General features: G+C 43.8%; 1 protein-coding gene across 1 annotated transcript in view; it reads left to right on the forward strand.

Moving 5' to 3' along the window:
• LOC137537135 (uncharacterized) overlaps window positions 1–1592 on the forward strand; it is a 171530-nt gene extending 169938 nt beyond the window's left edge. The window contains exon 19 of the mRNA XM_068259265.1: window positions 45–1592. Coding sequence (XP_068115366.1) covers window positions 45–1432 — 1388 coding nt within the window. The 3' untranslated portion in view covers window positions 1433–1592. The remainder of the gene's footprint in view (window positions 1–44) is intronic.
• Window positions 1593–15517: the final 13925 nt, after the last annotated feature.

The following is a 15517-nucleotide window of genomic DNA, read 5'->3' on the forward strand; positions in this document are numbered from 1 at the left end:
TCAGAATTCTCTAACAGGAAGTGATGATGTTTCTCTATTTGCAGCGCAGAGTCCCAGCATCAGGAACCTCTCAGAGACTCGTCTCTCTGTATCCATAGACTGTACAACGGATGATGATGTCACTGGACAAAAGTTTCCTGCAGAGATCCTGATTGCCGATCAGGAGAGATTGCACACTAGAGAGAAGCCCTTTTTATGTGCTGAGTGTGGGAAATGTTTTGTTCAAAAATTAGATCTTGTTATTCATGAGAGATCCCACACAGGTGAGAAGCCCTATTCAAGTGCTGAGTGTGGGAAATGTTTTGGACATAAAGGAAACCTTGTCAAACATGAGAGATCTCACACAGGTGAAAAGCCCCTTTCATGTGCTGAATGTGGGAAATGTTTTCGGCGGAAAGGACACCTTTTAAGCCATGAGAGATCTCACACAGGTGAGAAGCCCTTTTCATGTGCTGAGTGTGGGAAATGTTTTGGATTGAAAGGAAACCTTGTCAAACATGAGAGATCTCACACAGGTGAGAAGCCCTTTTCATGTGCTGAGTGTGGGAAATGTTTTGGAGAGAAAGGAAGTCTTGTCAGCCATGAGAGATCTCACACTGGTGAGAAGCCCTTTTCATGTGCTGAATGTGGGAAATGTTTTCGGCGGAAAGGACACCTTTTAAGCCATGAGAGATCTCACACAGGTGAGAAGCCCTTTTCATGTGCTGAGTGTGGGAAATGTTTTGGATTGAAAGGAAACCTTGTCAAACATCAGAGATCTCACACAGGTGAGAAGCCCTTTTCATGTGCTGAGTGCGGGAAATGTTTTGGGCATAAAGGACACCTTTTAAGCCATGAGAGATCTCACACAGGTGAGAAGCCCTTTTCATGTGCTGAGTGTGGGAAATGGTTTGGGCATAAAGGAAACCTCGTCAAACATGAGAGATCTCACACAGGTGAGAAGCCCTTTTCATGTGCTGAGTGTGGGAAATGTTTTGGAGAGAAAGGAAACCTCATAAAACATGAGCGATCCCACACTGGTGAGAAGCCCTATTCATGTGCTGAGTGTGGGAAATGTTTTGGGCATAAAGAATACCTTTTAAGCCATGAGAGATCTCACACAGGTGAGAAGCCCTTTTCATGTGCTGAGTGTGGGAAATGTTTTGGGCAAAAAGGACACCTTTTAAGACATGAGAGATCCCACACAGGTGAGAAGCCATTTTCGAGTGCTGAGCGTGGGAAATGTTTTGTAGAGAAAGGAAGTCTTGTCAGCCATGAGAGATCACACACTGGTGAGAAGCCCTTTTCGTGTGCTGAGTGTGGGAAATGTTTTGGGCGTAAAGGACACCTTTTAACCCATGAGAGATCGCACACAGGTGAGAAGCCATTTTCGTGTGCTGAGTGTGGGAAATGTTTTAAACGTAAATCACTGCTTGTGAGACACGTATGTTGAATGTGGGAAATGGTTTGACCATAAGTTTTCTTTTCCAGTGTTTCTTTTTACTTCTTGCAAAGCGCACATGGCAGCATTTGTACACTGAATCCCGAGGACTCTTTCATGCGGTGCATTGGATTGTTGCTGCTCTTTGACTGTCTATCGTTTTCTTTATTTTCATGACTATGAACATTGTAGATTCTCACTGAAGGCATCCAAACTATGAACTAACACATGTGGAAGTATAGTACATAACCAAAATGTGTGAAACAACTGAAAATATGTCATATTCTAGGTTCTTCAAAGTAGCCACCTTTTGCTTTGATTACTGCTTTGCACACTCTTGGCATTCTCTTGATGAGATTCAAGAGGTAGTCACCTGAAATGGTCTTCCAACAGTCTTGAAGGAGTTCCCAGAGATGCTTTGCACTTGTTGGCCCTTTTGCCTTCACTCTGCGGTCCAGCTCACCCCAAACCATCTCGATTGGGTTCAGGTCTGGTGACTGTGGAGGCCAGGTCATCTGGCGCAGCACCCCATCACTCTCCTTCCTGGTCAAATAGCCCTTACACAGCCTGAAGGTGTGTTTGAGGTTATTGTCCTGTTGAAAAATAAATGATGGTCCAACTAAACACAAACCGGATGGAATAGCATGCCGCTGCAAGATGCTGTGGTAGCCATGCTGGTTCAGTATGCTATCAATTTTGAATAAATCCCCAACAGTGTCACCAGCAAAGCACCCCCACACTTTCACACCTCCTCCTCCATGCTTCACGGTGGGAACCAGGCATGTAGAGACCATCCTTTTCTGCGTCGCACCAAGACACGGTGGTTGGAACCAAAAATCTCAAATTTTGAGTCATCAGACCAAAGCACTGATTTCCACTGGTCTAATGTCTATTCCTTGTGTTCTTTAGCTCAAACAAGTCTCTTCTGCTTGTTGCCTGTCCTTAGCAGTGGTTTCCTAGCAGATATTCTACCATGAAGGCCTGATTCACACAGTCTCCTCTTAACAGTTGTTCTAGAGATGTGTCTGCTGCTAGAACTCTGTGTGGCATTGCTCTGGTCTCTAATCTGAGCTGCTGTTAACCTGTGATTTCTGAGGCTGGTGACTCGGATGAATTTATCCTCCGCAGCAGAGGTGACTCTTGGTCTTCCTTTCCTGGGGCGGTCCGCATGTGAGCCAGTTTCTTTGTAGCTAAGACAAAGGGACACTGAGAGCCCAATATAGTGTAGTATGCACTGGACAATGTGGAATGTTAGTAAAGTGAGGTAAATATACTCACAAACAAAGGTTACCACTAAGGCAACCACTGTGTAGGCAGGTGAGGAGATTAGTCCTGTCCTCACTCAGGATAAAAAAGTAGCTCTCTGTAGTACAGGAAAAGTAGGGCTTAGCACCCCTCCACCAGGGGTGGACTTGATATGTAGATAACGGAACAGAGGCGCCAGCAGGATAAAAACATATATTAAAAGTTCTAAAAATGCTATGGAGGTATCGGTGGACTCACCTCGCGAAAGCAGACACGTAACAACTGTCTAACAAGCATCAAAACATTTATTTATAAATACCCCAAAGGTGCGACGCGTTTCGCAGGCAAAGCCCGCTTCCTCAGGCAATAGAAGGGGATCACAAACAGAGGCGCTAAACCCGTCCTACACGAGCTACTGTTTGTGATCCCATTCTATTGCCTGAGGAAGCGGGCTTTGCCTGCGAAACGCGTCGCACCTTTGGGGTATTTATAAATAAATGTTTTGATGCTTGTTAGACAGTTGTTACGTGTCTGCTTTCGGGAGGCGAGTCCACCGCTACCTCCATAGCATTTTTAGAACTTTTAATATATGTTTTCATCTTGCTGGCGCCTCTGTTTCGTGATCTACAGTTTCTTTGTAGCGTTTGATGGTTTTTGAGACTGCACTTGGGGACACTTTCAAAGTTTTCCCAATTTTTCGGACTGACTGACCTTCATTTCTTAAAGTAATGATGGCCACTCGTTTTTCTTTACTTAGCTTCTTTTTTCTTACCATAATACAAATTCTAACTGTCTATTCAGTAGGACTATTAGCTGTGTATCCACCTGACTTCTCCACAACGCAACTGATGGTCCCAATCCCATTTATAAGGCAAGAAATCCCACTTATTAAACCTGACAGGGAACACCTGTGAAGTGAAAACCATTTCAGGTGACTACCTCTTGAAGCTCATCAAGAGAATGCCAAGAGTGTGCAAAGCAGAAATCAAAGCAAGAGGTGGCTACTTTGAAGAACCTAGAATATGACATATTTTCAGTTGTTTCACACTTTTTGGTTATGTACTATACTTCCACATGTGTTAATTCATAGTTTGGATGCCTTCAGTGAGAATCTACAATATTCATAGTCATGAAAATAAAGAAAACTCTTTGAATGAGACGGTGTGTCCAAACTTTTGGTCTGTACTGTATATCAAACTCTTTCGACCCCTCGTCAGGCATTTACAGGTTGTGGCATTGGCTGGTTGAACGCTGTGCTACCACATATTGTGCGTTTGTTGAGAGTTTACTTGGTGTTTAATAGGTATTTTGACAGAAATCCAAAGGAACATGGAACCTTTCTTCTACTGTGCGGAGAGTATGGAGAGTGCTGGAGTGTGTGCTGCTCCCCCCAGGCCCCTGTAAGCCCCAATGCAAAACAAATTAACAGACGGCACTAACTGGGATGGAAGCTGTGGCTTCCCTAAAAAGTACAACATCAGTAAAATACAATGGGCTCGATTCACAAAGCGGTGCTATCCCAGTTAGAGAATTTAGGCATGATAACCATTTCACCACGCTAATGAAAAGCCAGTTTAGGCATGATAAGTTTAGATAAGTGTAGATAGCGCACAAAGTCCCGCACGCAAATCAGCGCCATTAAACTCTATGCGAAGTGCACCAGACTTTGCTAGCGCAAAACTTTTGATCAGCTGTGCACTGCGGTGCTAACCCAGTTGGTGCTTAAACGTATCACACCTAAACTTATCACACTTAAACTTATCATGCCTAAACTGAGTTTAGGCATGATAAAGGGCTTTTCATCAGCATGCTAACTGTTAGCACCGCTTTGTGAATCAGGCCCTATATGTGCAAAAATATTTTGCATGAAACCAGGGAACTAAACATTCAGCAGTTTCATACTCCTGTGAGGCGTTATGTGATGTCATCTATAGAAACGGTGCATTTGCCTCTGAAGGCACAAACATGTGCAAATACTCTCTTAAAATGTATCATAAAGCAAGGAAATTAGTTGGAGAGGAGGGTTCTAACTGTTTGCTGAGTTCTCCACTATGGTGCAATCCGACTTTGTCAGAATTTGCTTCCCTTAGTGATGGGGGATTCTGGATCCGGAGGGGGGTAAATATATTCACCATTTGTACCATAATAATCATTGTAAATCGTGGTCTCAAATGGTAGTGGAATTTCACCTTCCTAGGCATTCCCGATTCAGGTACTGTCACCTCAGGCATGCAGCCCAATGTGGGGGTGTGACTGCTGACCTGGTCCCAGGCACTGTGGAAAGCTGGCTGCTACATAAGGAAAGCCTTATATCCAGGTTCTGCTCCAGTCTTGCTGACTATGAATATGCTCATAGACTAGCTAAAACTGTGGCATTATGGGAGGGGGAGAGATTTCTGGGGAGGAATGGACTGACTATGAGGACACATATATGAAGATGGTAATTTGCTCTCGAGATCAGTTGGTTCAACTGCACTGGTTTCACCAGATATACTTTACTCCTGTTACAATATCCAAAGGGGGGTGGGGGTGTGAGTGATGTTTGTTGGAGGTGTGGCCACAGCCCAGGTTCCTTTAAGCATATGACTTGGGACTGCAGCTCATCCGAGCGTCTTCCAAGAGTCTTCCTGTTGTGTCCTCTTATAAGTCTTGTCTGTTGTGATTGAAAGAGGACTGGTCCTTAAAAAAGAGAAACATTTTTTTTGGTTAGACTGTTGTTCTTTTATGCCAAAATTTCCATTGCTCTAGAGTAGAAAAAACCTCTGAACTCGTCTCACTTTATGGATGCACTTGGTTAATACTGCTCTTCCGTTATATAAACTGACCTGGTTAGTGAGAGGGGCGGGCTCCTCATTGGATAAGGTCTGGAAGCCCTGGTTGCAATGTACTGGTTCCTCTATTAATAATCTAGATGCATCTCCCAGCATTGTGGACTCCCTCTGATAGATATTCAAATACATGCTTGTGGTTCCCCCACACCACACCTCTGTGATGCTTTGTGCAGCCCTGGTCTGGGATTTCATACTGGTCCATAGATTTTATGTGTGTGACTTGGTCAGCTTATGATGCAATCCTATATATTCTTCATGCTACTGAATGCCTATATGTCTATTTACTTGCTTTTGTATGATCTTTTATATCTCTGTGATATAGCCTGATATAACCTAAATATGTCTTGTACTGTCAATGGGTTGTTTTGTGTTGCTGTTGTGCGTTTTGATAAACAATAAAAAGATTTTTAAAAAAAATCAACCGTTTTGGTCAATGATGAATCCAAACATTTTGGCAATAACGGGATACCCACAAAATGCACTCATTGGTACAGATAACAAAAAACATAAATCACCATAACTGGAGAATACTTGGAAATAAAGGCCAGGGATTAAGGATCAGTGATTTATTTTTCAGAACAACTTGCTGTAGCTTGGTTATGATACATTTGCCACACATTTTTTAGCAATTCCATTGCTAACACAAATATATAGTCGTCGTCTTGGAGACATAAATAAGGCTTTCCTCCTGGAGGCATAAATACTGGTTTCATCCTGTCTGGTTTTGAGGTACATTGTTGTGAAACAGGACGGCTTCAATTACAGTACCCAATACTTTGTTAAATAAATTAATATATTACAAACACAACCATTACTGTGTGGGTTTCCTCCGGGCACTCCGGTTTCCTCCCACATCCCAAAAACATACAGATAAGTTAATTGGCTCCCTCTAAAATTGGCCCTAGACTACAGTACTTACACTACATAATATAGACATATGGCAATGGTAGGGATTAGATTGTGAGCTCCTTTGAGGGACAGTTAGTGACAAGATATATATATATATATATATATATACGGTATACACTGTACAGCGCTGCGTAATATGTCGGCGCTATATAAATACTAAATAATAATAATACATACAAAAGTGCAAACTTGCAGGCCAACAAAATGTATAGCATAGAGGTAGAGACATTGGTGCAATCAGGGCCATTTCTAGCCTTTTTTCACCCCCGGCAATACATTTTGTCACCTCTTAAAGTGGATCCGAGGTGAACTTTTACACATTGTATAATTGTGTTCCTTTCCTATTGTTTATAGGGCATTCCTCAAGCCAAATACTTTTTTGTTTTTGTTTTAATACTCTTAATTCCCTATAAACTAAAAAAGCCACGCCCACAGGGTTTCAGAGAGCCTTGGCAGTAGCAAGGGATCATGGGAGCTCAGTCTGGGCAGGAGGAGGGGGAGGTGTTACTAGCCATTGATTTCAGAGGCAGAGAGGAGGAGAGGGTATTAGGCTGATGGCTCAAGATACAGATAAGCCTGCATCTGTGTAATGTTTACAAACAACATGGCCGCTGTCATTGTATCACAGGAATAATTTATCATATTCTATTAAAACTGTTTGCAGCTAGATTTGCTGTGTAAACCATCTAAACTTTAGATAAGATATAGACAAGTTACTTGTTATAGTTCGTTTTTCATCTCAGATCCGCTTTAAAGAAGAAAAAACAGACACTATTGAACACATTCCATCTGATATAAACCATGTGCCATGTAATACATGCTGCCACTATGCAACTCAAATAAAAACCGTAGGTATTATGTCACCCACACTAGAAGTTCCAACATCATTTCCCCACAGAACAATTTCAGGTATCATGTCCTTGCCATTACAAAATCACATTATCAAGCAAGACAGTCTTCATTTCAGAATACTTTTCCACAAACATTATGAGATGTGCAAATACGATGCCGCCTGTTAGGATAGATGTGGAGTGGAGGGGTATATCATGACATTGAAGGGCTGACATAGTGAGATGGTACAATAGTTTAGAGATCCATAAGCAGTTCTGGAGATAAGCACAGTATGTAGGTGAGACAAGATAAGAGAAGGGGAATGGAGGAAGGAAGGATAGTAGGTGGTCAGAATTGATGACATGGATGAGTGGATAGATATGAGCAGAACTGAGACAGTGCATTGCAGCATTTTCTCGCGTAAAGTTTTGCGAGCGCAACATTTTCTTGATCGCGTGCTAATGCAAATTTTAGCGTGAAAGCAAAGGTTAACACATGGAAAAATTTGCGTTAGCGTGTGTTCTCTCAAAACTTTGCACGTAAAAACGCAGCAAAACTTGTGTGAAGTGCATAGTGCGGCCGTGATAACAGTTATCATGCTTTAGTGAATCAAGCCCTATATGTGAGTCAGACCTACATTTCTGATGCAGAGCTGGGGAAGCTCTATCTTCCTATGTTAGTTACTGCAGAGTGAGCCGCAGGGGAAGCCTTTCAGTGCTGTGTGCCGTGTCTTCCTCTTGCATCCTATGCGCTCATGCTGGTTAGTGTGATCAGCTTCACTCCAGCTGCCAATGTCATGGCAGCCAGAGGGACACTGATTATGCTAAACAGCATGAGCACATAGGACGCGAGAGGAGGTCACATGACACAGAACCCGGCATTGATGTGGCTTCTACCACGGCTCGTAGCATGGGGGGTATAGCAAGAGGTGGGAGCAGAAGCAAGGAAAAATAAGCCTGGTGAAGGCTTCCCCTGTGGCTCACTCTGCTATGGAAATGCACATAATGGGGGTACAGAGAGAAGTCTGTTGGCAGAAAAGCACAGACTGCTATTACTCTACTGTGGTTATTATACAGAAGACCTTTTTTTCCCCCATCCTGGCACACCTTGCATAAAGGATGCGGGGGAAGGGGGGATGCGGGAGGCAGATACATTTCACATGGATTAGGCCTGAAAGATAAATCGAAATTAAAACAAAATCGCGATCACCAAGGTCACAGTTTCAGAATAGTCAAAGCAGCAATTTCTGTGATTACGTCATTTTCGCATGGGGGGAGTTTGAAGAAGCGGCTTCAAACTTACCCCAAGTCCTGACACGTGAGTCCCGCAGCATCGGCAGTGTTGGACATACCTTCCACATGAGTCCAACACTGTCCATCCTCTCTTGCCATCTGCTGACTCTTGTACATACTTCCTGGTCCCTGTATGTCACTTGACATACAGGAAGTATGCCATGCATTAGAGCCTGCAGGAGACAAAGTGGATAGACTGGGCATCGCTGGACATTTGCTGGAAGGTATGTCCAGCACTGCTGCAGCTCGGGGGCACAGAAGAGGCACAAAGGGGGCAAGATAGAGACCCAGAGCGCAAAGAGAGACGGTGACAGAGGCACGCAGAGGAGGGGAACAGTGCCTGATTTGAAGGAAATCATGAATTGAATTGAAATCGCGATTTCAGACAGAAATCACTCCATTCAATTTTTCCTAAAATCGTTCAGGCCTAACATGGATTACTGTTCTTAGGGAGGGGAACAGGGACAGATATAGGCTGCCTGTTCTGATTACTTGGTGGGGAGGGGGTGAAAGATTCTGGCTGCACAGTTACATGGCTTACGAAGGGGGAGTGGATAATTGCTGCACTTTGGGACCAGGAGGGTTACTGGCTGCAATTGGGGACCAAGAAGAGTTATTGTTTTCAATACTTTTTACGGTGCAGCCATTAAACCCTCCTGGTCCCCAAGTGGAAACAGTCATTTTACTAGGTAGACTTATACTGGAGTCATTAAATCCCAGCTTTAGACAATCAGAGATTGGGGTCAACTTATACAAGAGATCGACTTATACACAAGGTCCGAACATATACGGTAGTTTTTATTATATAGCTCTTTCTTCTTTCTTTTCCCTCTTTCTATATAAATATATATATATTTCTATACTAAAATGTGTTTGACTCTAGACTTTATTCTCAGCCTTTTAATTGATATATTACTAATTTTAAAATATTACTATGAAGGAAAATTAACCAAGATAGAAAGGACCAGCGTAATTTGAATTATAAAACAACATGTTTTTCTTATGAAATCTTTATTGTATGCGTGACTAGGGGCGTGGTGGGGGCGTGACTTTAGTGTCCCTTTTTCTCATCTCAAAAAGTTGGGAGATATGAAAACAGTAGTAGTATGGATTAACCTTTCTACTTGGTCCAATTGGAGATATCTTTTTTCAAGAGTAGCACAATTAGAGTAAAGCACTGGGCACCGGTGCGAATGCTTCCAAAGTTAAATTCCATCCGGTACATAAAGTTACAGCAAAAGAAAGTAAAGGGACGGCCTAACAGCCATTTCACGGGTCTCCCCGCTTTGTTAGAGGCACATGGATAAACAGAAGCGCTGTTCCCCTGGTTTATATTGCACAGGGATTGGGACTGCCCCTTCTGGGTGCGTGTCATCAGCCACTGTGGCCAATCAGGATCTAGGCCTTTCGCTCAATCAGTGTGCTGTGTCTGCTGGGCTGGGGTCACATGAGCGGGCCTCTGGTTCAGGTGGCATGTGGTCTCCATAGTAACAAGTCACATCGATCTTTCCTTGGCTGTGCACAATGTGGAAGCAGCCGCTTGCTACTGGTTGCCATGGGGACATTCACACTTGGGGATTGAACCTCCGGGGAAACTACCTGAAAACAGAAAGAATAAACAACATTAATAAAATCAAAAGCGGCCATTCCTACCGAGAATTACTGACTTAAAAGACGTGAAAGGAATGCATAAACAAGCAAGCATAACAGTACAATGAACTAGATCGTTATATTGTCCCTACACGATACAATCAAAATAGTGCAGGGTAAAAAACAATTCAATAACATTCCAAAAATCAAAATATCTAATTTCCCTCATAAAAACCCAGAGGTCCGCATGCTTTAGTGAGTGAAATATATCTAGCCGCCTCCTGTCCCAGCAATGTCTCATGATCCCCTCCTCTCCGGGGGAGATCAACAGTTTTTAAGCCTATGAACCTAAGGAAGGATTTTTTTTACCCCATATTCATCTGCCATGTGTTGAATTAGCCTGCTTGCTCCTTTTTTGGTCTTATGTACGTTTACATGCTCTTGAAAACGTGTACAGAGCTGGCGTGTCATCATCTCTGTATAAAATCAGTCACAGGGACAGAGGATTGCTGATACAGTGACCACAGACTGGCAGAAAATTCCTAATTACAAGTTTCACCCCCAGGGAGACTCTCTTACCTGGTATGAATTGAGCACAGTGGTTACATTTGCCACATTTAAAATTACCTGTGGTCTGGAATGTGTTAGCTAATCCGGCTGTCTCTGTGCCCTACACTCAATTTTTACAAGTAGATCCCCAATGGTTTTGGCTCTATGGAAGGTAACCAAGAGTCTGTTAGGAATTCTGTCCTTTAACTTGGGAGATTCTTTCAATGTATCCCAGTTTCTACAAATTGTGGTACAGATTGCTTTTCACCATTGGGGAGAATTCAAAAATAAAAAAGCCCTTTCTTTAAGAGCTCTCCCACACTAGGACGTTGCGTTTGATGCGACATTATGGTTGCACATCGTGCCCCTAACACAATGCATGTCACTTTTGAAGTGTGACTTTAAATGGCCCTACGTTATGTGTCTCGCAGTGCGACATTTTCGTTGCATACTGATAGAACGAAAACGGCGCATGCGTCACATTTTTAAAAAAAATTAAAAACATTACTGAGCATGTGCAAACAGTCCAACGTAGCGAATAACGCAGAGAATGCACAGCATGCAGCACTTTCTAAATATTGCTACACGTTACACACAACGCAATGTGAGCACTGTGAATATCACACATACTTTGTGTTGCTGTGCGTTAGTCTGCGTTTATTACTTTTTATAATGTGAAGAGCCCTAAGTGTTAGGAACCAGTGGTGCTCTCCAGAGATCACAAATTCGAATTTACCTAGTTTTTTATGAATCCAGAAGTCGAATTCGAAGATCGATACCGATCACAAATTCGATTGTATCCGAACTTTACTCTCGAATTCGGCCGTGATCACGGGTGTTAAACCCGTGATCACGAATTCGGATTCAGCTACCATCGCTCAAAACCCGCCGAATTTAAGGGTTAATGGCAAAGCCCCCTTAAATGCCAGAATCACCAAATTTGTAGGTTATGTTAAGAAGAAAAGTGGGAGCAAGAGGAAATTTTTTTTTTTTCAAAAAGACCTTTTACTTTTTGAGAAAATCGATTTTAAAAGTTCAAAGAAAAAAATGATACATTTAAAAGCCGGTCAATGACAGATCGTGGGAAATATTTCCCAGCAGTTAATAGCAAAGGCCCCTTACATCCTAGCAACATCAAATTTGCAGGATATGTTAAAAAGATAGTGGGAAACAATATTTATATATATATAAAAAAAATTGTATTTTTGGGGAATGTTCTGACTGTGGGAAATCTGAAAAAAAAGTGACGTTGGTTCCCCCCTCCTGAGTCTCTGTAACCCCTTGTCCCCCATGCAGGCTGGGATAGCCAGAATGCGGATCCCCGGCCGACTGTGGTTTTGCACCCTGAGCTATACCAGCCCACATGGTCCATGGTATGGGGGTGTTCCGGGGGAGAGGGGCGACCAAGCCTTCGCCTCTCCCCCCGAGCCCTTGTACAATCCATGGACTGTTGCCCCAGGAAGAGGTGGGGGCGATCATGGTGGCATCTGGGAGTCCCCTTTAAGACGGGGACCCCAGATGCCCAACCCCCTCCCAGGAGAAATGAGTATAGGGGTACAAAGTACCCCTTACCCATTTCCACAAAGGGTTAAATGAAATAAAAACACAACCACGAAAAAAGTCCTTTAATAATCTTAATTAAGATTAAGGTTTAAGAGTGGGATGTTTCGTATTGATTTCTTGGAAAAACAGGCCAAGCGCCTCCTCAGACCCCGTCCAACCAAATATCAGGTCGTCAATGAATCTGCAGTATCCTCGGATGCTCCCGGGAGACGAAACATCCCACTCTTAAATTCAAAATGGAATATAGTGCGGAGTTGCTTCACTTTCTCGACATAGAAATTAGATTGAAAGTCAACGGTTTCGAGGCGGATTTATATCGCAAAAATACGGACAAGAATGGTTTCCTATTGGCCACTAGTTGCCATCCGAAACAATTGATTAATGGAGTACCTAAGAGTCAAAATATTCGATTGAAACGTATCACATCTGTTGATACTTTATATTGAAAACAGGCCGAACTCCTGACTCAAGATTTTGTGAAAAGAGGCTACAATCAGAGAAGATGTGAGGAACTAGCCAAAGAGGTGGGAGCAATGGATAGAGGAGCACTGAAAACGTATAGAGTACATGCTAATGAGGATGGTGACACTGATGTAAATTTCATTATGTAACGATTGGTCTAGCACACAGACCTCTGATTATTGTGTGATCTGCAGAATCACCAATAATGCAAGTATAGACGACTGAGAAACAGAGGTGTAAGGTGTTTGGTGCAACAGTAGATTAAATGGATAGATCGCACCAGAGAAGCTTTTGAGTACTATCTGAAACAACAGTGCTAGACCTCACCAGGGGAGCTGGTGGGTATTAGCTGCAATAACAGTGCTAGCCCTCACCAGGGTAGCTGGTGGGTACTAGCTGCAACAACAGTAGTATAAATAATAGGTTTTACCAGAGGAGCTGGTAAAGTACTAACAACAGGAGTGACAACAAAATTTGGTTAAACCTTACCAGGGGAGCTGGTAAGGTACTATCAGCACAAGCGACTGAATAGTTTAACTAGACCTTACCAGAGGAGCTGGTAAGGTACTATCAGTCACAGGAGCTGTATAACTTAAACTAAACCTCACCAGAGGAGCTGGTGGGTATTTAATCAAAAGAGCACCTCACCAGTGGCAAGGGCCCACTGGTGAGTAGAGAGGTCAGACAGGCAAGGTTTGTCAACTGAGAGGCGAATACAGTACAGAAACGTGAGGCAGAAGAATAGTGAGTTATCAGGCAGAGGTTCACCAACTAAGGTCAGATAGGCAGAAGTTCAGAATCGATGAGCAATAGCAAGGTCAGAGTATAGCCAGAATCATACACAGGTAATCAGTAATACAATATAACAATAGTCCTAGTCTCGTAAGGTCTGAGCGCTAACACGAGTGTATTCATAACAGCAGACAAGTTGAAAATGACCAGTGAAGGCTTAAGAAGCCGAGGAGAGCTCACAGCCGCGCCCCTTACCAATCAGCCAATCCTAGCGGCGTGAGTCACCTGTGACGTCAGCCGACCGGCAGGTCAGCTGACGCGCTTTCTTCCAGCATAAAGGTCCACGCGATACAGCGACCCTATGAGCACGAGACAGAACCGTTCCCGGCGTGCTAGATGCCGACGGAACGGATGAGGCCTGAGAACAGGGAACAAAGGCGGCCGCAGGTATACCCTGCATGTCCGCAGCCGCCATAGTTGCAGATGTTACACATTACTACATTTTGCAGGGAGTCCTCGATTCTGCGTTACACTGTCCTGCAGTTTTGGCCGCTGGTGGAGGCGGATCCCCAGCTTGCCCAGATCTGCCGAGTTCCACCCAGATTTGTTTACCGTAAGGGTAAATCTATCAAAGACCAATTGGTAAGGCCGGTATTAGGAGGTTTAAATTACCCCGCCAACTATTTTTGGCTACCCCTAGGAAAGGCACTTTTCCATGTCTTAATTGCCAACATTGCAACAGTATTATTAGGGGCCCCAATGTCCAGAGCATGAGATCAGTAAAGCCCATTCCCATCAGAGACTTTGCCACATGTGACACTAGAGGTGTCGTGTATCTCATCAAGTGCCCTTACGGTTTGCCCTACGTGGGTCAGACCTCAAGGGACATCAAAACGAAGCTCAACGAACACAAGAGCAATATACGCAATCCTGAATCACTAACAGAGAAAGGGGAAAAGGATGAGGCAAAAAAGAGGGAATATCCCCTAGCATGGCATTTCACTGAATGTAATCATAATGTGAGCCAGCTTCGGTGGCAGGTACTTGAAGTGGTCCAACATCATGAGGGAAGAGAATATAGAAAGGAGTTGCTTAGACATGAGGCTTGGTGGATGGACAGGCTGGGATCACAGTCCCCCGGCGGCCTCAACGAGGACTTCAGTTTAAAGGGAACCTAAACTGAGTGGGACATTGATTTTTCCTTTTAAAATAATACCAGTTGCCTGACTCTCCCACTGATCATGTGTCTCTAAGGGCTCGTCTCCACTAGTCTGCGAGACGCACACCGGCACTGAGCGGGTGGGCGGGATTGCAGGCGAATCCCATGAGCCGTGCCATGCACGGCTATGGGATTCGCAGCCTCTGCCGCGAATTCTGCGGGGGGTTCCGGCCGAATCGCTCCCGCAAGCGATTCAGCCGCGGCGCCGTTATCCCCTATGGCAGAGTTTCCCTGTGCGATCCATGTGCGGGGAAACTCTGCGGAATCGCGGCGGAAACCACAATAGTGGAAACGGGCCCTAATACTTTTAGCCACAGCCCCTCAACAAGCATGCGGATCAGGTGCTCTGACTGAAGCCAGACTGGATTAGCTGCATGCTTGTTTCAGGTGTCTGATTCAGCCACTACTGCAGCCAGAGATCAGCAGGACTGCCAGGCAACTGGTATTGTTTAAAAGGAAACGTCCATATCCCCCTCAGTTAAGGTTCCCTTTAAGGTGCTTCTTATAATTGGTGTTTGTCCTTTTGACAGTAAGGGTTAAAATTTTGGAAAAGTGATGTGCCCGCCCCCCAATTGCTGGGAGGGGTGTGTCTATGTAAGTTTGTCTATATTTATGCTTCAGTTTGTTCAGATGGTTGAGCACTTGAGAAAGGGCATATAGCCCGAAACATTGTGCTTTCAGTTTGCTGTACAACCACATAAATATGAAATAAATACAGAAGAGTTCCTCTTTAAGGGTTGAGCCTGGATCTGATTGTTTGTGTATGGACAGGAAAGCTGAATGAACATGAGGAGGACTGAGAGGGGGAGGCGATGTCTGCTCCGCCAGTCTTTTTTAGCTGTGCTGTTTAGCAGGGTCATGTACAAGAGTATAT

The sequence above is a fragment of the Hyperolius riggenbachi genome, chromosome 10, assembly GCF_040937935.1.
Source record: "Hyperolius riggenbachi isolate aHypRig1 chromosome 10, aHypRig1.pri, whole genome shotgun sequence".
Lineage (NCBI taxonomy): Eukaryota > Metazoa > Chordata > Amphibia > Anura > Hyperoliidae > Hyperolius > Hyperolius riggenbachi.